At 34.9% G+C, this 22,855-nt stretch overlaps 2 protein-coding genes across 3 annotated transcripts; one reads left to right on the top strand and one right to left on the bottom strand.

Annotated features, from left to right (window-relative positions):
- Positions 1-388: 388 nt before the first annotated feature.
- Positions 389-12,976, bottom strand: LOC128232949 (uncharacterized). 2 transcript variants are annotated; one of them, XR_008260585.1, is made up of 7 exons: positions 12,953-12,976; positions 11,168-11,324; positions 8,668-8,895; positions 7,533-8,187; positions 5,345-6,720; positions 629-730; positions 389-502 (listed from the first exon to the last, which is right to left on the bottom strand). XR_008260585.1 is itself a non-coding variant. In XM_052946758.1 (5 exons), exons 2-5 carry the CDS (start codon positions 11,301-11,303, stop codon positions 6,501-6,503), a joined length of 1,239 nt encoding a protein of 412 aa, XP_052802718.1. In that variant the 5' UTR covers positions 11,304-11,324; positions 12,953-12,976; the 3' UTR covers positions 5,282-6,500. The 2 variants fall into 2 exon arrangements, 1 of the variants encoding a protein (XP_052802718.1); XM_052946758.1 differs by lacking the exons at positions 389-502; positions 629-730 and having other exon boundaries at positions 5,282-6,720.
- A 238-nt stretch (positions 12,977-13,214) lies between these two features.
- Positions 13,215-18,460, top strand: LOC128232948 (synaptic vesicle 2-related protein-like). The gene is made up of 3 exons (XM_052946756.1): positions 13,215-13,706; positions 14,982-15,263; positions 15,893-18,460. Exons 1-3 carry the CDS (start codon positions 13,262-13,264, stop codon positions 16,654-16,656), a joined length of 1,491 nt encoding a protein of 496 aa, XP_052802716.1. The 5' UTR covers positions 13,215-13,261; the 3' UTR covers positions 16,657-18,460.
- The last annotated feature ends 4,395 nt before the right edge of the window (positions 18,461-22,855 follow it).

The following is a 22,855-nucleotide window of genomic DNA, read 5'->3' as shown; positions in this document are numbered from 1 at the left end:
AAAAACTTTTTTTGGTGCCAATCTGGTGTACAGTCCCTTTAAAGGCTTGTAACAGAAAAAGAGTATATATGACAAATAACCAATCAATTTAACAGTTTTTTCAATTCATGGTGTACTGAATTACCCCTGGTGTGTTGTCCCTTTAAAGGCTTGTAACAGAAATAGAGTATATATGACAGCGTAATGTACAAACAATTTAACAGTTTTGTCAGCCCATCGTGTACTGAAATACCCTTTTCCATTGGTAGTCATATTGTCAAGGCAGACCTGGAATATAGAAACCCTAAATTTAAATGAGACTTTTTGTATAAATTGAAGATAAAAAATCTGTTTGTTTCATGTTTTATACAGTTATAAATAACAGAAAGAACCCACCTTTTTTGCCCACCTGATCTGGTTCAATTGCTTATTCCCAACCACAGCACATGAATTGAAGGGTTTATTGCTATTTAGAAATGCTCATCTTTTCCAGTTCTGCAACATTGATTTTATCCTGGCTTGACTGGAATGCAGGTTCTACCATTTGTTGAAAGGTGAATATTTGCAACAAGTTTCATAAAATCCTTAAGGGTTAAGGAAATGAGTGAACATGAAATTGAAATTGATGGCTCAAACTAAAAAAATTGACCTTGAGCCTTGAATGCGAGTTCTGCACTTCATCTGGATGTGGTGAATATTTGATCCGAGTTATATGAAGATCTTTCATAGTGTGAAAGAGATACAGAGCGAACTGAAAATTAGACACAAAATCTATGGCTAAAACCTCTGATATTAAACTGTGACCTTGACATTGAACTAGCATACTCATTGCTTGGAATTTGGCTTCTGCTCGTTGTCTCGATAAGGTGGAAATTTTACTCAAGTTTCATGAAAATTTACCTTCAAGATGTTTAGGGAAATATGGAGTGGAAATAATATTGATAAAACTTGTCACTTCAAAGTGATATTAAAACCAATAATGAAACCTTGCCCAGCCGAACTCACAATACTAGGTCAATGGTTTGATCCTTAGTTTAGTCTCACATCCCATCTCAAAATTGCCCTAAAAAAGTAAATTTGCAATTTCAAATTGTCAAATCAGACACATCTCAATTCTTTTAGAGCAGTTACTAGCAGATTCCCGACGTAAATCGTCCGAGCTGACATTTTATTTCAATAAAGGAGAAAAAGAGTAATAAAATTCACCCAGAATGCACCGTCTCGGACTGGAAATAGTTAAATTCTCATGGGGGAGTATCCCGAACCCCTACTGCCAACAATTTAAACAAAATAAATTTCGGTTCTCAGGGAAGGGCACAAGTCAAAAGGTGACACCCCTAAGTTTCGCCTCCTCTTATGTAAAATCCTGGAACTGCCCCAGTTTTGCTGTCGTACAGATTTTGTTGTTCATGAACAAAAGGACATGTAGACATTTGTACCATTATAAGTATCTGTTACTATTGTTTACACAAAAAAAACCATCTTTGTGATGTTTTTTTTGTTTATTAAACATTGTTAATTAATATAATAAGCAAATTTAGTAGCACAAGCATTTTAATAAGTTCTTATAATAAAAGAAACAATATCAAAAAGGATTTAGATTCCTAACAAATGTCATACAAAACGAATACATGGTCTTATGCACTATTTTGATATACCATCATGAAGTATTTATATTATTATGCACAAGATACACTATAACATATGCCACACATACTAAGTCTAGAACAATAATCTTTTCAAAGCAGAATTCCAAATAAAATTATACTTCGGTCCATGCAATTTAATTATGGATCATTTACACTTCATTATTTTAACTTTATTTATATATGACAAACACAAGATCTGTCACAGGAATTTGAATGCCAAAGAGGAGGGATTTTTGTGCTCGCAAAAGGAGAGCATATTGTCCCTGCCTTGTCTCCCTTGTCACACCCTTATCCAGAGAAGAACTTAAAAGCTGTCGCATACATGCCATATCCCCCTACAGGGTGAAAAATCCTCTGGTTTTCCAACCCATCCCCCGGTCCCTCAGGGATCAATATCCCCTGGAAATCAGAGAAAAAAATATATTAAAAAAAACTAGATCAAGGCAACAATGGAAAGCATCCATAATATTTTGAGTGTAAATTTCAATGAACACACATTCTGCAGCTTTTTTGTACCATCAAAGACCATATTGACTAAGGCCAAAAAAATTGGTTTGGTAAGGGTTTCATCCTTCACAAAAACAGGTAGGGTAGGTAGGCTTTTTTTCTCCTTATTTTTGTAAGACTAAGACTTTATATAAGAACGTAATTGTCATCATTGGTGATAGGTGTTAAAGTAATCTTCTGCATAAAGCTGTAAAGGTTTTAAACTTCATTATTCAAACACACACTTAAAAAAGTGTTGATTTTTTACCAAATGACTATAAAAAAATTAATGGTAAAGGTCGGTGCCAATTTTGTAGGTGGGGGTCGGGTAACCCGAACCAAATGAATTTTTTAGGCCTTAGTAAAAAAAAATTGTTGTAATTAGAGTGTGTTGCTAGATACAAGTGTTGAATGTACATAAATAGCAACACTAGCTTGCAGAGCTACTTTCCAATAAAAAGCAAATCAAATAACCTATCAATAATGCAACACTGAACCAGGATGATAATAATTGCATTGAAATAAAATTAAAGTTAAATAGTATGAGGCAAAATAGTTAAGTTATAAAATAATGTCGTATTAAATAATTATAAATGCTTCGATTCTAAATAGATATAACATTATAAACAACCAAGAAAATTAAAATTATCACTGTTGACTAGAATATTTGTTTACCAAAACTATGATTACAAGTTTATTCAGATGATGTGCTTTTGTCTGAACTTAATAATTCAAAAAATAGTTTGAACTAAAATCCAAAAATGCAAATAATATTGATACAAAAATGATTGCCAAATGAAATACAAAAGGCAGCCCTAAGCACATGGTATTGCAAACATCTGAGGAAAATGTGACAAATGAAAAGAAAAATGCACTTTTAGAATAAAATTAAACGTAGGATAAATATAGGGTTGAGCATGCTAAAAACTACATAAATGAAGATTAGAGTATGAGATCTTTAACTATATGGGCGAAATATCTTCATGTGCTGTCCAATAACTTTGATTGAAATCCCATAAAACAGTTACAAAGTAAGAGCTGACAAATAAATTGTTCACGCTTCACTAATCATATCATCAGATACCCTGTGAACACTACTGCACATGCTTCATTGTGCACAGTAGGCGATTTGGCTTTGAAAACCTCATGATCATGAATAATTAATTAGGTACATGTAGTTTCATTGGTTCCGTGAGGTATTAATGTGTAAAATATGCACAGAAACTTTAAATTTTGTTTTCCTGTAGAAAATAATTCAGGCGTAACCTCAAATTGACTTCAATCCACCACTGATTGTGGAGACAACTGAAAAAAACACAGTTATTGAAGAGTATTTAATTGTAATATGTGATTTCGTTGGAATAAGAGTTGTCCCCCCTGTCTCATGCATATTCATTAAAATGAAATTTTGTCAGTCAATTTTGCCCATGGCATCACAGGCATCTGGATCATTGTTTGTCACTTAAATGTTGTTTAAAACCATTTAGGGTACATACAATGAGATAAACAACACATCTGAAGATATTTAGTGTCTTTCATATACAAAAAAGAAACAAGGTATGTAACTCAAACTTACCCAATTTCACGGTAGAGTCCAGTTTTATGCAAATTTCTCAACCAACATAAAAACAATCCATTTTTAAATAAGTGACATGGAAAGAAGAGTCAATTATCTTTAAAATGGTGTGCGATATGTTGGTATATCTATAATGTCTTTAGACAAACAAGCATAATTCAATGTCCAATTCTCATGTTTTTCTTTAGTCGGAAAGAGTACAGCAAATTCAAATCTTCAATTTTCCCCGTGTAAACAGTACTAATGACAGTCCATTTGAAATTATTTTATGTTTCAGTGTACAGATAAATTAATTCCATTTCTTATTATCACCATAAGACTAACACCACGATTTAAGAAACAACCGTATCAGTCTTCAAATTAAATCCACTTTAAAATTTTGTTTGAGGCTGCCATTTTCCTGACAGCGCTCAGATGTTTCTGATCAACCTCCAAAGAAGAGTATTTGACCCATCCAAGCTTGTGTGGCTCACATTGAAGCCGGTACAAAGATGTTAAATGTACATGTCAATGACATCATCTGGGCGCTTGTCGGTAAAATGGCTGCCTACGAAATTTAAAGAGGATTTAATTTGAAGACTGATACGGTTGTTTCTTAAACTGTGGTGTTAGTCTTATGGTGATATTAAGGAATGGAATTAATTTATCTGTACACTGAAGCATAAAATAACTTCAATAGGACTGTCATTAGTACTGTTTACACGGGGAAAATTGAAGATTTGAATTTGCTGTACTCTTTCCGACTAAAGAAAAACACGAGAATTGGACATTGAATTATGCTTGTTTGTCTAAAGACATTATAGATATACCAACTTATCGCACACCATTTTAAAGGTAATTGACTCTTCTTTCCATGTCACTTATTTAAAAATGGATTGTTTTTATGTTGGTTGAGAAATTTGCATAAAACTGGACTCTACCGTGAAATTGGGTAAGTTTGAGTTACATACCTTGTTTCTTTTTTGTATATGAAAGACACTAAATATCTTCAGATGTGTTGTTTATCTCATTGTATGTACCCAAAATGGTTTTAAACAACATTTAAGTGACAAACAATGATCCAGATGCCTGTGCATGGCATATATGAAGTGTAATAGAAGAAAGTACTGTGGTTGCTGACAATGCACTAATCAGTAATTATGACCTTTGAGGTAAGAGTTGTGGTAGGTAATTATGACCTTTGAGGTAATAGTTGTGGTAAGTAATTATGACCTTTGAGGTAAGAGTTTGTGGTAAGTAATTATGACCTTTGAGGTAATAGTTGTGGTAAGTAATTATGACCTTTGAGGTAATAGTTGTGGTAAGTAATTATGACCTTTGAGGTAATAGTTGTGGTAAGTAATTATGACCTTTGAGGTAAGAGTAGTGGTAGGTAATTATGACCTTTGAGGTAATAGTTGTGGTAAGTAATTATGACCTTTGAGGTAATAGTTGTGGTAAGTAATTATGACCTTTGAGGTAATAGTTGTGGTAAGTAGTTATGACCTTTGAGGTAAGAGTTTGTGGTAAGTAATTATGACCTTTGAGGTAATAGTAGTGGTAGGTAATTATGACCTTTGAGGTAATAGTTGTGGTAAGTAATTATGACCTTTGAGGTAATAGTTGTGGTAAGTAATTATGACCTTTGAGGTAAGAGTTTGTGGTAAGTAATTACAGTGAAACTGCGTTCCCTCAAACAAGTGGTCGTTCGAGAACCGGCGTTCCCTCGAGGTCGGGCTTGGTCCCGAACTTTTTTCCATCTATTTTCATATAAAATATACCCACGCTGCATCGAAACCTAATTATGTGGAGCAGTCGAGCAATATCCTCGGTCCCAAGTACACAAATCGTGCACAAAACCTTATGGCTCCCTCGAGGACATAATTTCACACTTTTTCCCGAAAGCGTGTTCCAAAATAAACAAACAATTGCTAGGTGTTAAACTTTTCGCAAGTTGTAAAAATTACAATGACAGTTAAAAGGCAATTTGATAAGGTGTGAAAAACCGTTTTTCACTGTTAATGCATGACCGATACTAGTTGATATGGGCATTTGGGATGATAATTATGAGAAGTTAATGACGAGAAATTAATGCTTAAGATGTGGTCAGAAGGTTCTTTGAATTCACTGCCGATGCTGACCGTGATCTTCAGACGCTCTGTACGCTGTCACGTCACATTACGATTGAACAGTTTCGCGAAACCAACAAGATGCGCCAATCAACAATCCTTGATTTTGCGAAACTTAAATCTGACTAATGCCACAATATGTACTGTCATTCAAATGTTGCTTGTTACGAAAATGTGCTTTTTGTTAAAATATACATTTCTATTTATTCATTTATTGTTTTTTCTTTTGCGTTTTACATTTAGTTTACGTCAACCTTTAAACATATTAGCAATTTCCACAACGCAACACATAATCAGTGTCTTTGTAAACAGTCTGTTTGACGACTTCAAACTTAAAATACAATGAAAGATATTTCATATCAAACTGGAAAATTGAAAATCGGGTCGTTTGAAACATCAGTTCCCTCGAGGTTTTGGCTCGGTCCCTGGCGACCTCGAGCGATCACAGTTTTACTGTATGACCTTTGAGGTAAGAGTTTGAGGAAAACCTGAGAAACAACTCCTGCTGAATACCTTCCAATTCTGCTCTAGAATTCTCTGAAGTGGTTAATGGTGACTCATGTTCATGCTGCCACTCTTGGTATCAGCCGACAGATACACAAACAATGCTACTACTACATGCCTCCCTTCAGGGGCGTAAAAATAATTATACAAATGCAACTAGTACATTTCAAAGTGATAAGAATAGTCTTAAACAAATAATCATTTCACTTTTAGTCTCAATTCTTTAAGCAAACTCTTCAAAATGAAGGTATTTTTCTTCTCATTCTGTTTCAATATGGGGATCATGTTTTCGACAGTTTTATCCCCGTCATCAATGTCTGCGGCTGTACACTCCAAATGTAACCCTGTCAGGACAGCCACACCCTTTTCCACCCCACACAGCACTGCTGCTGTTGGATTACCTGGCAGGTCGACATATCTGAAAAAGATTTCTTTTGAGTTTTTTTTTTTAAAAGTAGCCACAAGAAACCCTCTAATTCAGCTTTATAAGTTTCGTTGTTGGTCAAGGAGCTGGAATAGTGGAGTGCATTTGGATACTCTGGGTTTTTGAAAACAAAAAATTAATGTTTTCTAGATTAGAGTCTAACAATATAAAACTTGAGAAGGGCATAAATAGGTACCTGGGTACCCGTGGGCCGAGAATGATTTCACAGTTACCTGGGTACAATTTCACTCTGTCAATTTCAGTATCCGGTACCCGACTTATACAGTAATGAATGATAAATTATGCTTGTTGAATTGAAAGAAAGGGGAGATTTTCATAGATTACGTCCCCCCATCTTTGTGGCTTACTTAGCTCACATGGACAGAAATGGCATTACATCTTTTTATTTGACAAACGATCAATAGACTTCCGGACTGTATCTGTTTTTGTTTCAGACAACATTGTTGACTTTTATGGTGCATAAAATATGACCCATAAGTGCAGGGTTCAAATTAAGCGGTTGCTATAAGTGTAACCTTGACCTTTGACCTATAAACATGGGTCTTGTGGTGAACATTTGTGCAGAATAGCTTGTTGTATTATCTTACAATGTATGGCCAAGTTACAGCCCAGACAAATTGATAGATGGACAGACAAACGCACAGAAAGAGACGCACACAGCCAACACCATCATTGTGGCAATTATGTGAATCTCACTGCAAGCAGACTCAACAAAAATGATTAAATGTTCTACTAAATGTATTCTTTATGCCAACAAATTGTAATAATTGAATATAAACTCCTACCTTGACAGAATCTTCACATCACAACTTCTCTCATCCACTTCCAGCTTAAAGTAACCACCTCCACTGAAATATGACCTTGAAATAACACCACGCACATCAGGCAGAAAATCATCGTCTGCTGTTCCATTTACATTGGGAGAGTGTATTCCATTAAGTGGTCCATTCTGGGTTAAAGATTCTATATTTTGCTTTTTTTGATTAGGAGATTCTGTATTAAGTCCCATTTGACTGGGAGATTCTGTATTGTATCCCATTTGGCTGGGAGATTCTGTATTGTGTCCCATTTGGCTGGGAGATTCTGTATTGTGTCCCATTTGGTTGGGAGATTCTGTATTGTATCCTGTTTGGTTTGAAGATTCTGTTTTGTGTCCCGTTTGCTTGGGAGATTCTGTATTGTGTCCATTTTGGGCGAGAGATTCTGTATTTTGATCTATTTTTGTGGTAGATTCTGTAATTAGTACATTCAGCTTGGGAGTTTCTGCTCTTTTCGGAGATTTGATAAGCAGACCACTTCCGTTCTCTGTATCTTCATTGATTTCTGACTGTGAGTCAATTCCTAAACATACCCCTGTTGGGGTGAAGTCAATGTGTGCAGCAACTGAGCCACTCCGACTGTTGTAGTCATATGGTTTGTACAGTGGTCCAATGCATGCCCCTGGAAAATAGTAATTCAGATTCAAATTCATATACTCCAGGAAAACAGGTCCAAAAATTTAATAAACCTTGTTTTAAAGAATGATTTCCTATTTATTTAGGATAAAATAATTTTGCACGGAATATAAAAAAAAAGTTTTTAGAATTGAAAGTGTAAGACTGAAATGATTGATTTTATTCGACCATGCCATCTGAAAGATTTGCTTGTCCAGTAAGCACATTGGTTAGCACACTGGCTTCTCACCTAGGCGACCCGTGTTCAATTCCCAGCCTAGGCACATAAGAGCTTTGTTTGTGATTACCATGTGAGAAAATTGGGTTTCCTCAGGGTACTCAGGTTACCCCCACAACACAAGACCACACTCTCCCATAAATTCGTGCCAATGAGAGTGATTAATATGGTGTTGTAATAACTTGTTTCACAATCATTGTAAAATAAATAAATTTTAATCATTCGACATTTAATGCATATACCCGGTACCTGGAAAGAACCTCAGCTTCCGTTCCCCGACCACTTCCAGGGGCCCTCCTTTATCGAACTCAATCCTGTTGCAGGCGAAGTATGCCCCCGAGCATACACCGAAGTATGCCCCTCCAGATCTCACAAAGCACTGGATATTCGACATTCCGGTATCCCCTAGTGCCTCGATAAGTCCTAAATCATACCCCCCGCCAATAGCCAGGGCACTGACTTTGGAGTTAAGGTTGCCTGGAAAAGAATGTTTCAAATGAAATGTGATATGTATGTATAAGCTTTGAACTATCTGATCTCTCATGATTTATGGGGGATAAGACAGCCACCACTTGCCTGGTGTTGTTTTCTGTCAAAAAGGGGCATAGCTCAACAATTATTGAAGAAAAAGTTGACTTGCTGTATATATGTGGATATTTGGCAACATCTGTACCAAGTTTCATTTGAATATCTTGAATGATTTTTGAGTTATGGCCAACGTTTATGTTTAGTTCTACGAGTCAATACAGATCTCAGTCAATTTTATTCCAAATTTAAGTTATCTTTGTGTCATTTTTTCATTATATTTTTGTTACATATTTGAGTGAACAGCACTTAGGCGACTATTAAAAAGGAACACAAAGTTGAGGAAATAAAAAAATCATGGTATTGACATTTTTGACATTTTTACAGATTAAGGAATACACGTGTATTAAATTTACAGAAAATATCTTTTATTGAAATGTCCACAAGACAACAACACTAAAAATACCAAGACTTTGACAATTCGTGGAACTACAGAAAAGCTTTCAATTGAAAAACTTAAAAACAATAGAGTAATATTGTCAATAACATAGAAAAACAGTCGACAATGATGAAGATGACATAAATGGTACAAAGTCAAGGTCAATAAATGCCAAACATATAGAGGATAATTGTTTGTTTCATAGAAAAAATTGTGATATGTTTCAGTTATATATATTATGATAGGTCCTGGTTCTATGAAAGACATAATCTCTTTTAAAGCTTTACTAATTTATAACATGAATGAAATACTTTAACATATTAGCTCTGCTGCACCTGCTGCTGCTGCTAATTATGCTGATGGTGGTGGAATGATGGCGATGATGGTGGTAGTTCTAAATTAATTTCATATATTTAATAATTGACATAACCAAACTTTTAAAGATATCAATTTCATAAAAAAATGTTTACTTCCACTTTAAACACAGGCCAATTGATCATTTTATAGTCATGCTGAGACAGAAAAAATATTATCAAATCCATATCAGACTTAATTGAACTTCTGAGTGTGACCTTGACCTTTGAGATGAGATCCTGAATTCTTGGCATGATACTTCGTTATTACCTGTATATTAATTTGCTGAATTACCCTGGTACCCTTCCATACCCTGTAGTTTAGGAACAAAATGTTATTGAAATATTGACCATATCATGTGACCTTAACCTTTGATTTACATTTTAAATATTGTACTGGACACCATCCCTTGCTCTTAATTACTTTGTAACGAGCGACGTCAACAAGGCCAACAGATCCCTTCAGAGAAAAGCATGCTCGACCCTGAAGGGGTCCGCTGGTCTTTATATACAGTATCTCAATCCCCACAGAGCCCGGGTTTTGCTAATTTGCATATTACCAACAAAGTAAATATACATACTATGAACGTAGTTCTGTCTACAACGGAATGTTATAGTATTAACACACATTAAGTTACGCTGTGAAGTTTGATTTAAATCTGATTTATATTTACAAAATTATAGCTGCCATACAAATCAATAAAATCCCTTCAAGGCTCCATCAAACCCTTAGAGTGACCTTGACCAATGAGATGAGAGCAAAGATGCTTAGCACAACACACCTTTACATACTGCTCTACAAGTTTGTGAAGTTTGATTGAAATCCAAATCAACATGATAAAGCTACAGCTGAGACCGATGTTATCAAAGGACAGATGGACGGTGCGACTACTATACATGCCTATATACCTCCATTCGAGGACATACAGTATATCAACAGGGCTTACGTTAAAGGAAGTTTGGAAGTATATTACTCCCTAGAAATGGGTTAAAACTTCCAAAATTGAACCGTTGGAAGTACAAAAACTTCCATAATTTTTAATAAAACTTCCAAGGCTGAAAGCTTGGAAGTTCAAAATATCAAAACCTTTTGTCAATATTACTTTTGTGGTCACAATTTCAATCAGTTTAACTGTTTTAAGTAAAACAAATTTTTATAATAAGTAAGTCTGTGAATTTGGCAAGTTAAAGTTGCAAATTATTTAATTTTTAATATACTTGTTGAAAAATAGTTGAAATAGATTTTGTATTCTGGAGACTTAAACTTCCACATTTCAGTGAAAAACTTCCAAAATTGAATGTCAGGAAGTTCATACTTCCAGTTTCAAATTCTTAATGGAACCCCTGTATCAAGTACATGACCAGTTAATTATTACGAAATGATGAAATAATTATTACAATAATATTACAATTCTCATGTACATATTAATACCTTGTACAATCTGTTCCGGTGTAATGAAATGGACGTCATGATGTGAGGGATCTAACAGGGATTTGAGCATCCTAAGCAACATGGCTGCATAATCCTCAAGTGCGCCTAGTCCCCGGTATACAAGCACCTGTGTCATCGAAGGATAATTGACACAAACCTGTCACCAAAAAATCTATTTTTAGCTTTTCTAACATATATCTTTTAGCTTAATAGTGACAAAAATAAGCATATTTAGTAACATAGAAAACAGCAAAGTTGCTTTATGGCAATGAACTCCTTGCTTAAGTGTCATATGACCTGTAAAATATTTAGTGACATTTAACATCAAACTTTCTACATTTTTTTCATATTTATCAAAGGGGTCACTCCTTCTAACAATCTAGTAAAAAAACACTATGGAATACTGCAGTTTAACAATGTCAGAAATTAATGAAACAAGTTCTATTAGTGACCCCTTCGTTCAATCTGGAGGCTTCCAGACAAATCGGCCTGTTACTGAATCGGCCCCTAGTTGAAATGTTAACCTTTTTGGCACCTTACCAAATCAGCCCCAGACTTTCAGCCCCTGTTTACGGGACAGTTCGGCCGTTCTTTTTTTTTTTTAAATATTTCATGTTAAAAAGGTATTCATATATAAATATGTATTTTGTTAATAATATTTAATAGAAATATATCAATTAAGACTTCAAAGAAAATTTGTCTTGATCAGGCAAACAGTGGGTGTAAAAAGACTTGTGAATGAATTAGTGTCTTATTTTCCTAAATGTTCGAACAGGTAATTAACGAAGATTTCAGTAATTTAAACAACATGTCAGTGATCATTTTTTGATACATGTATATTCTCATTGGAAGATCATTGTCTCAATTTATGTACTACATTCAGTATTAATATCTGCATCAGGGCTTCTAAAAACCGGCAATTTGCCGGTCTGGACTGATTTTATCTTTTATCTACTGCAACAGGTCTGGTTGCAGTAACAGAAAATTGCTAATAAATCGGTCCGACAATTCTTGTTTGTTTTTTCAGATTCGCTGTTTTTTTTCATGAGTAAACAATCGTCACACTTTTGCTACTAAAATCCATTATCATCATATTATTAATAAAATTGTCATTGTTAATCCGCAGAAGCATTTAAATTCCGATTTAATTAACTTACTCGTGCTCTAATATCTAGATTCTACATGTAATAAGGTTTATTTGTACCTACAACAAATATTATATAAAACTTTCCAGATATACCTACGTAAGGCAGTCAATCCATGGCCAGTAACTTTTCCAAATAACCCAATTTACTTTTTATTTTAGTTTAAATACGTAAAAGATACTCAAACAATTCATGAGGTAGCATCAAAGTAGCTAAAGAACTTCAGCGAACACGTTATATATTATCATATTTAATGTGTTGTAAACATCAAAAAAATAAATATCAACATTAAAGTTGTGGAAGCCATAACTAGCATCAAAGTTGTTGTTATTGACATTGGATTACCAATACATGTGTCAAATATTTACCACTTTCGGCATGTGGTAGGGTCATGTTGAAAATCAGTTAGGGGCCGAAAAATCTAGAGTCAATATATTTAAGCGGCCGAACAGTCTGAGGGGCCGATTTGCCTCAGGCTTAGCCTCAGAACATTTTATGGTGCCTGTTTCACAAAGAACAGAAAGCAAGAACATTTTTACGGTTGCGAATGCAATTTTAATTGATCTTGTTCTATATTATCACAGACACATTAACCATTTATGTCCGTGGTATTATAAGGAAAAAACAATTGCCCACTTACTAAATACTAATCATGCACCTTCTCAGAAGACATGTATCTTTAATCGATTAAATTGAAAACTGTCATGTCAATATAGACAAGACTGCAATCTATATATGATTCAATACATTTTCCATTCCACTGAATATGAAAGTATTATTTTCACGACTCTATTCCAATTTTTACCAGCCGTATATATAAAAAAATATTGAACACAAACTAGCCAATACGTATTAATCAAGCAGACCATAGCGACCTTGACCTCAATGTAAACAAACCGGCATGATCTTGGAGGTCACTGCAGTTAATGTTCCCGTGTAGTTCGCTGCCATGGAAGAAAGCGAAGAGGAAAGGCCGTTATCAGAACAAGAAAGCGAGAAACAATTAGACGATGTTCTTTCCAAATTTAATTTTGGCTTCTTCCATTTAAAAGTTTTACTACTAACATGTGGTGCCTACTTTTCAGCATGTTCAGAAATGATGTTGATAGTGTTTCTAAGCAAACCGGTGAAACAACAGTGGAATCTAGACGACATGATGTTCCCAATACTTCCATTCTGTTGTGGAATTATAGGCTTTATCTCAAGCTTCGCGTTTGGATCTCTGAGTGACAGATTTGGAAGACAGAAACCCCTTCTTATAGCACTTGCCATTGTCTCAATTTTCGGCATCGTGTCAGCTTTTGCTCCCTCTTTTTGGACCTTTGTTGTATTACGAGCTTTAGTCGCGTGTGGAACATCTGGGATAGAAACTGTGAACTTTGTTTTACTTCTTGGTAAGTTGCCCGTTTATGAACCCTATAGCGATGTTTTAAAATTGTGTATCTGTAGGCAAGATACTGTGAAGAAAATATATTCTTTACGTCACATACATGCATCATTAACTTTCTCTAAGTTGATTCACCGGTGATGCCCTATCTTTGTTAATTTGTATATCAAATACTGTGAAGACTGTTAACATATCATTTTCAGTCAAATCACGTAGGCTATGGAATAAATCAATTTTACAGACGTACAATATGTATATGTATACAGCTAATTATGTATACATGTACAAACATTATTTTATACGTACATACATGTATGTTCTAATACATGGTGTCCCTGTTGTTTGTTTTGAATTTTCCTACATGAACTTGTATATATAAGCAACCTACTGAACAAATGCCATTCAGACATGAGCACTCATGATTTACACTGGCCTTCTTTGTTTTCATCAAAAATTACCCTTCTCATCAGTTTACACCAGTGAGTGCACGTTCTCAACTATTTTTTAACATTTGTTTTCAAAAATCATGCAAACCAATGTACATGAACGAAAGTTTGCACATTAAGAGAAAATATTACAACTTTTCTGTGATACACACGTATACATGCATAAACATAATCATCGCCTCTATTTAGTGTTCAGTCCCGTTAACATTAAAATATTGAAATATTTCGTTGCAACGATGACGCATTCCATTCTGTTATGTATTTGTAATATAATCGTTTACTACAATCGCCCGGCAATTTCATTTATATTTTTTTAATATATGCTTAATACATGATGTATTTGAAACAATGCTTTCATTTGATTTTTTTTTCAAAACTGTAGCTAATTGTCTTAAAACGGCACCGGGAGCACATACTACAATTAATTCTGACTGCATCACAGAACCGACAATAATCAGGGCGGGTATCGCGGCGGCTTGAGCTAAATTGGCCATGCTCAAGGTTCGAACACCATCCAAAACTTCAGACGGTTTCTGAGTTCATAAGTTATTAGAAATTAGCAATAATTTTATCTTACTGGGCTAGCAAAATAAGTAAGAGCTATGTTTTTGTTAAAATTAAAAAGAGTGTTGTGCTTTCTCGCAACCTGATGAATTTGCCGTCCGAAAATCGGTGTGTTGCACGAACCTACATGTAGTATGAACACGTTAAAGGCATGAGCGTGATTATCGACGGCAGGAACATTATTGTTTTTTTTTAATGTTTCTCTTTTCCCTTTTATAACAATCTTAAGATATACAATTATACAAGTGAAATTATATTAAATATCGTTCTAGAATGTCTACCTCAGAAGAAGCGCGGCTGTATCATGGTAGTAATCACGCTGTGTGGGGCGCTGGGAGCCGTCCTCACCGCCTCCCTTGCCTGGGCGATCCTTCCGCGTCTCAACTGGCGCTGGTTTGTGGGCGCATGCGCGGCTCCCGCTTGCTGCGTGACGATATATGGCCTTATTTTCCGCCCTGAATCGCCGAGGTTCCTGTATGTGAGCGGCCGACGGGAAGAGGGTTTGGCGGTTTTAAAGAAAATTGCAGAGCAAAGTAAAAACGACATGCCGACTGGTAATTGAAATGAAATTGCACTTGCACGTTCTTACATCTATTTTATTCATCTCCTGTTATTCACGTCCTTTGATTGACATGTTTCTTTGTAATGACACTTAGTATGCCTACTAACATAAAAGGAACCACGTAGATTACTATTAAATAGTGTGTATTTCTTTTTAGAATATGCATAAGTATAACAAACAATGGCTCGATTGTTCAGAACTTTGTTAAAGTTAACAACATGATTAACGACATTGTTGTAAACCTTCAAATAGTTCTGCTCTGGAAGTTTAATGGATACACCCGTGATATGCAGTGTTCTTAACAATGTTTGAGATTACTGTTTTAGATGAACTTGTTTTATTTGAATATATTCACACATCATGAAATAGTTTGAGTTTAAACTTTAACAACGATGTCGTATATCACGTTGTAAACTTTAACTAAGTTCTGAACAATCGGTCCATTGTTTATTAAATTTGAAGATAGTGAGCGCTGATGGACCAAAACATCTTTTATTCAGAATTAAATGCCGACCTCTTAAAAAGCCACGATGATAATTGTTTCTACAATTTTACTGCATGTGTTTTTTGGCAGTGCATATAGTGCAGTAATTATTCAACAACACCATTATAATATTACAGAAAATATCGTGTGTCCGCCGACGAAGGACAGAGGCCGGATCCAGGACCTATTTTCGCGTGACCTGCGCGGACGGACGCTGGTCGCTTCCGGCGTGTGGTTCCTCCAGTCCATGGGGTACTGGAGCGTCACCATGTACCTCCCAGAGTACATGGGGTCCATAGGCATAGATCCATATCTCAATACATTTTCTGTCTTCATCGGTGAAATCCCCGGACTTCTGCTCGCGATGGTTTTAATCGAACCGACCAAACTTGGTAGAATCAAGTGTCTGCGCTTCTTTTCATTTTTCTCTGCCGTTTGTTTAGTCCTATTTGCCTTTATCAATGTCAAAATCGTTCGCGCAGTGTGTGTCGTACTAGTGTTCTTTTTTATGGTTCCAATTTATTCAATTTTAAATACGTTTACACCGGAAGTTTATCCAACCGAAAGTCGGGGCGTCGCTATGGCCTGGATGTACATGATGATAGCGTTTCCGGGGCTTATCACAGCGTTTATTGGAGCGTCCGTACTTTCAACCAATATCACGTGGTTATATCCGACTGTGGCCGCCATATTTTTCTCCCTTCAGCTACTGTTAACGCTCGGATTAAAACAGGAACCTGCTGGTCGTGGGCTTAGCGACAGTAAGGCCCCGCAGCGCGCATGCTCAAACGACGTAAACCATCATGACGTCGAGGAGGATTTGACATCACTGACAGACGATAGAAAAACGCTACATGTATGTAACGGTTTAAATGTGCCAAATGGTACGGAAACAGCCTAAGGTCACATACATAGTTGACCTTATTAGTCCCCTGCCGGTTTCACCCGAGGGAACTTTAAGTTTAACCTCTGTCCGTCCGTCCATCTGGAAAAAAAACTGGACGCTGCAATTACAAGAAGTATGCAAGCTAGGTTTAAAAAATAATCGCTTTTTGGAAAGTGGGCATCATGCACGTCATTTTATTTTATTTCGTAGGTCAAACATTTTTGTTGCTGGGCCTTATATAAATATCAGTGTTTTTCCCACGCCTACGTAAAAAATCGAATCTGACAATACATTTATTGTTGCTTTATACTGGCCTATTTCAACAAGTTAAAATAGAACAGTTTGTGGATTGGGGCTCATTTGGGTATATGTACTTTTTGATATATTCTTGTCAGATATAAACATGTGGATGCTATGAAAACATAAATGTTGCGAATGTCTTAACTCCGAGCATAATGGATCCTGTTAACTTAATAAGTATGTAACGATAGGTTAATGAAACTTCATGTACAAGTAGTTAGTTGCCAATAAGGAGATTTTCCACACCATTGTTGTTAGTTTATATTGTATTACTAGCGATACTTGATATTTATTTAACCATTACATCTCTATTAGAAAATGTCACATGCTAATGTAGATGCCCGTGATCTTTGTAATGTCACACTAACCTTGACCTTCCTCGCGAAGAAACAACTGATTAAATTGAGAATGCCATAAGCGACATCAATGTCTACTGATACAGGGTAATTTTACAAAAGGAGATTAAAATATTGGCACCTCAATGTACACTCATTTTTTATGTCGTCTGCTTAGCATTGCAGACATTTCTGTAATGATCATTTTGTCCCACGGCGGTATGCTTGGCATCACAATTTCATGTGCGTTGAGGTTTGGCGCGGATAGGATAAGTCCTCGGGTTTGGGTTGCTATGGATAAGTTCTTCTGACGACGGCAAAAATTTGGAAACAAAGAAAACTGCAGGATGTGAATAATAACAGCATACTACGTTTAACTGCGACTGCCAGCTTGCTAAGCGCGTGGACGGGTCTGCGGTCCGAAAGCCCGATTTCATTATTCATTCAGGAGTTATTTTTCTTTAATTTTCAAAACAAATTCAAAATGTTTAGTCTTTAATTTGAGTATTTGTTATCTGTTCTTTACCTATCGTGGAAGTAACGCTAATTAGCTTAAAGTGACACTCTTATTCAAAATAAATACATACACATGTGTAACAAACATAAATTCTGAGTGATCATAGTAAACCTTTAACTACTTACTAGATAATGCATTTATGGAAAATATTAATTACTGATAACAAGATTGTATTTAATAGCTAAAAACGCAAAATATTAAATGATTGGTGAGTGCTAAAATATTTACTATGATCTACTATCGTCTCATAAGGTAGAATGTTTTCTGTACCTTTCTTTCAAATTAAACACGGTATCCTTCAAAAGAACCACTGTTTTTGACATTTATTCATCCTTTTTGATATATCAAAACAATTGTATCAATTGTGGTAAATCTTATTTATCTATACAGTTGAACCCCGTTGGCTCGAACTCGCTTGGCTCGAATTCATCCTTGGCTCGAATTTGTTGTAAAGGACCGATTTCATTATACTGAATGTAAGCATTCCCGCTTGGCGCGAATTGTCCGAGGCTCGATGTATTTTCGTCGATCCCTAGGAGTTAGAGCCATCGGCGTTCGACTGTAATCAGAAATTGTTTTAGCAGTTTCCATTTAAAGAGTACCATCCAAGCAGGCGTCATTTTCAATGTGCGGTATTGTAGTTATATACAAGATCCTCAAAATATCATGCTCGAGGGGGGGGGGGGTATTTTTTGTTTCTGGGAAATAGTATGTACAATATATGACACAAGGTATTTATCATTGAAAAATTGTATAACATATCAATGCTGTGACAATTATTGCTCAGTTGCCAATTCACATATTTATTTATTTTACAATTCATTTCATTTTTGTTATTACCTGAATATTTATGCCTTGATGTGTTCCGATTTGTGTATGTCTCTATGTGTCTAGACATTGTTCATAGGGAAGTCTGGGGCATTTTGATACAAAAATATATTTAAATTGCACACAGACTTTTCTGGAAAAAATGCAGAAGCTTTTTTATCCAAAGTCTGATAAAATTTTATTTCGTAAAATTTTGTAACTCCTTAATACTCCAAAAACGTGACAAATAATGTATGTTTTACTCCTGAATAAGATTGTTCTTCAGAACTTAATGAAACACGAACTTTTGAAACATTTTTATTTTGGGCCTTCCCCACCCACTTTTGCACTGTGAAAGGCGCTTCAGTGAAAATATATTCTATTCTGTTCTATACTTTTTTGAAAGTACAGGATATTAGCATAACGGTCAATTGTGTTACTTATATTCAATATATTTTGGAAACCGCTATTAATGTAATAATTGTGCAATTTATGTACGCATTTTTGGGCATGCACGATGGATGGTTATTTTGAATGTTGTCACGAAGAAGGACCACTGAAATTGTAGAATTCATTTCTTGCCATTTTACCTTAAATTGGGATTTTCTAATTGAATAGCAATTTTATTTTGTCTCCATTTATTGTTTAATACTATTTATATATTTTAACATTGAGTACTTTAAGAAAATGATAAAGTGTGTACATATTCATCTGGGGCCAATTATATAACACTGGATAACTTACCCGCGGATTATCTTTTAGCTAGTTTGCACATCACAGCAATTGGCCTACAGTTTTTGACCAATCAATAAACATTTCGACTAACTTATACCAAACCAAAGAATTAACCGGTTTTATACAATTTGCTGCTGAGGATATTCCTGAACAATGGACATTTACACTAATTGTATATAACTCTATATTAGAAACAGTTCCGATCATAAAAAAATCGATAGTGTTATTATTAATCGACCTAGTTCGTAAAGTGTACACGTCTAAACGATTGACAAATATCGGAACCAAAAGAAAGGTTAATAGCAAACAATTCCACAATTGGTAATGATTTTGTTATAAATGGTACTTTATCTAAACATCTGAAACGAGTGGTAAATTACATGCTGCTTTGTCGATTTTAAAAAGGACTTTGACCATGTGAAATGTAGTAAACTATATATGTATCATTGCTCAATCCTGGAATTCAAGGTCAGTAGTTTAATGCCTGTAAAACCTTTATACGTGTCTGTTAACAGTCAACTAAAGTTGGGTATCAACTTAGTGATATAATTAACCGTCCTCTTGGAGTACATCAGGGATGTTATTTATTGTTTATTATTATATGAACAAAACAAAGAGTGTTGAGTTAAAAACAGGAGATATGTATCTGGATACGAAAAATGGTATTGGAATAATGAACCAATTCAATGTGTAATATTTGTGCATATTTTTCATCTATATTGTATATGTAAAAAGTTGCTTGATAGCATAGCTGTTAAAAGTAAACAGGTTATTGTATTATTATTGATTTATTTGTATGACCTTATACCTATACAAAAAAGAAGTGTTTTTTTTATCAAAATTGTTGATGCAATACCAGTCTTTTTGTGCGGTTCAGAGATGTGGGGGTTGAACCGTGAAATGTATAGAAAGAGTACATACTTATGTCTGCCATTTTGTTCTAATCCTCAATTTTCACAAGCAATCTTCAATTTTAGGAAACTGTTGTCGCTTCTTACTGTAAATCTTATTTCACAAACAAGTTATGTGTAAATGGTGAAAGATTCTACCTATGCCAAAATATAGCTATAAATGCTCTGTAACATTAAAATCGTAGACTGTAGATTATGTTACCAAAAATCCACTTAAGACAACATTTTTGGTCAAATGGATTGGGTAATGTTAAGGAATCTTGTTGTATCAATAATACAAACTATATTATATCAGAATACACTGAACGACTATTCAAAAATGGATAACCAATTGTAAAAATAGTGCCACACTGCAACTTTATGCAGGATATAAACTTAAGTTTGAGACTGAGCCATATGTTAATTATCTCTGTGTTAGAAAGTTCCGAAGAGGGCATGCACATGTCTTAACTTCGGCTCATCGTTTAACAATAAAACTTGGTCGTTATGAAATTTTAAGACATTCACATTTTTTCGTCAATATTGTAAGACGAGACCTAATATCATTTCCTACTGGTGTGTCCGTTTTATCACTATATTAAGCAAGAATATATAGATTGGAAATATTGTGTTGACCCAGTTATAAATAAGTTTAATAAATTGATTTGAACATGTTGTAGAAAGGACGGCATTTGTTTGGCATTTGAAAGGGCTTTTCAAGAGTGAACTTTTGTCATTTGTTTAAATTGTGTGATTGTTTATACATTATTACTTTACAAATTACAGTGTATCAGTGTTAAATCTATCGTGGAAGACAATTATGTGCGTACAGCAAAATAAACTGTTTCTGTACATGCGCTCTATGGACGAACATGTGTTTGTTTTTGTACATGTAGTAATAAAATAGAAAATATAAATGGAGTGACGTTTTATGCCTTAACAATCACATCATATTCGCACTAATTATTTCAGTAACTATTGAAACGATGCAAACTATATAGAACTATATAGAGCTTACAATTTCCTGAAGTAGGACCACGTAAAAGATTGCTATGTAAAACTGTTTTTCCAAAGCAATTTTACGTGTCTTCTCATTTTACAGAACTGGGAACATTTCATGACACACCATAACTTCAAGTAACCTTAAAGGGGCTCACTTTTATGAACACAAACAAAACACAACTGGCAGTTACTCATTTGTACAGAATTTTGTAAAACTTTTGTAAGCCTAAAATCAGTTAATTTTCACATAGTTTTACGTGAAAAACGCTTTTAGCAAAATAGAACATTTTCTGTATTATTTATAGTTCGTACCCTTCTAAAACAAAATAATTTTTTATACTATAACTGTTTTTTTTTCTGCAATTTTGATATCATAAAGTAAAATAATGATAAAAAAGTGTTTTCAGATGCATTATATGACATTCAATTAAATGCTAGATTTTCATCCCCGCCCGCCCTTTTCTGTTTTCGCGACCCCTTAACTTTATTGACTCATATATAAATGTTGACCTAGGGTCTTTATCTGTGTATCTGTCAAGTACTGTCCGGGAACAGATTCATACCTACAGTTTCGGTATACAACATTCACATGTAAAAAAGGAGAATTGTTACATCGTGTTCGTGGTTTGTCTAGAAATATATGTATATGGTATCTTATGCAATAAGAAATAGCATAAACACATTTTAACGGTGAAACAGTCATCTAAAAAAATGTCTTCCCCACCCCAATTAAAAAATGGATGAAAATCTAGCAATTAATTTATATTGGCGGGAAAACTATTTTTAGGACCAAAACATGAGCAAGTACCTTTAACATTGGTGAGTCTACAAAGTTCGTGTCTTCCTTCTTGCTTTACAATGCTATTTTGCCTGTTGACAACTTGTTTAAGGTCAGAAGAAAATATCACGGAGAAAAAATGCACAAAATTATCTTGCAAGAAATTCATACACGTCCGCCATAACATACTAAAATGCAAAGCACACGTAAATATTAAGGAGAAAAAATACACAAAATTATCTTGCAAGAACAACACGAAATCATCATGCACGTCCGCCGTAACATGATAAATGCAGAGACACGAAAGCAGGGGCGGCTCCAAAATTTGGCGTTAGAGGGGGGTGTAACTAAGGAGTGTAACCTTTTGACGTCCGCCCGTCCCACAGAACTGAAATTTGCGGTTGTGCATTTCGTGCGTATTTTATTACTCCTTTTCTCCTATATTGAAATAAAAAAGTAAAAGTTAGACGATGTAAGGGTGGGGGTGCCCCCCCGCCCCGGACCAAGTAGATTAAAGCATTGTATCACGAGAAAAATGATTAAGCTATTAATTGATTACAGCATGGGCGATCCAGTAAACAATAAAACAATCGACGAAAGGGTAAACTTTATTCTAAATGGAGTCCATTTTATCGAGTTATTAATACTATAGGTCCAGCTGCATGTGTAATCAAGAATCAATTGGATGGTTCAACGTCTAGAGTCCATGCAAATCTTCTTAGAATGGCTAATATTGATTAGAATGATATTCAAAAGCCATAAAACACCGATATCCGACCACTAAGAAAGTAACATTTTTGAACATGTTATTTTTCACAAACTTAATGATGCGAGCTACATTTGTGCATGA

This window comes from Mya arenaria, chromosome 4 (genome assembly GCF_026914265.1).
Source record: "Mya arenaria isolate MELC-2E11 chromosome 4, ASM2691426v1".
NCBI classification, from domain to species: Eukaryota; Metazoa; Mollusca; class Bivalvia; order Myida; family Myidae; genus Mya; species Mya arenaria.
The sequence above is the reverse complement of the archived record's forward strand: the minus strand, read 5'-3'. Positions and strand labels throughout refer to the sequence as shown.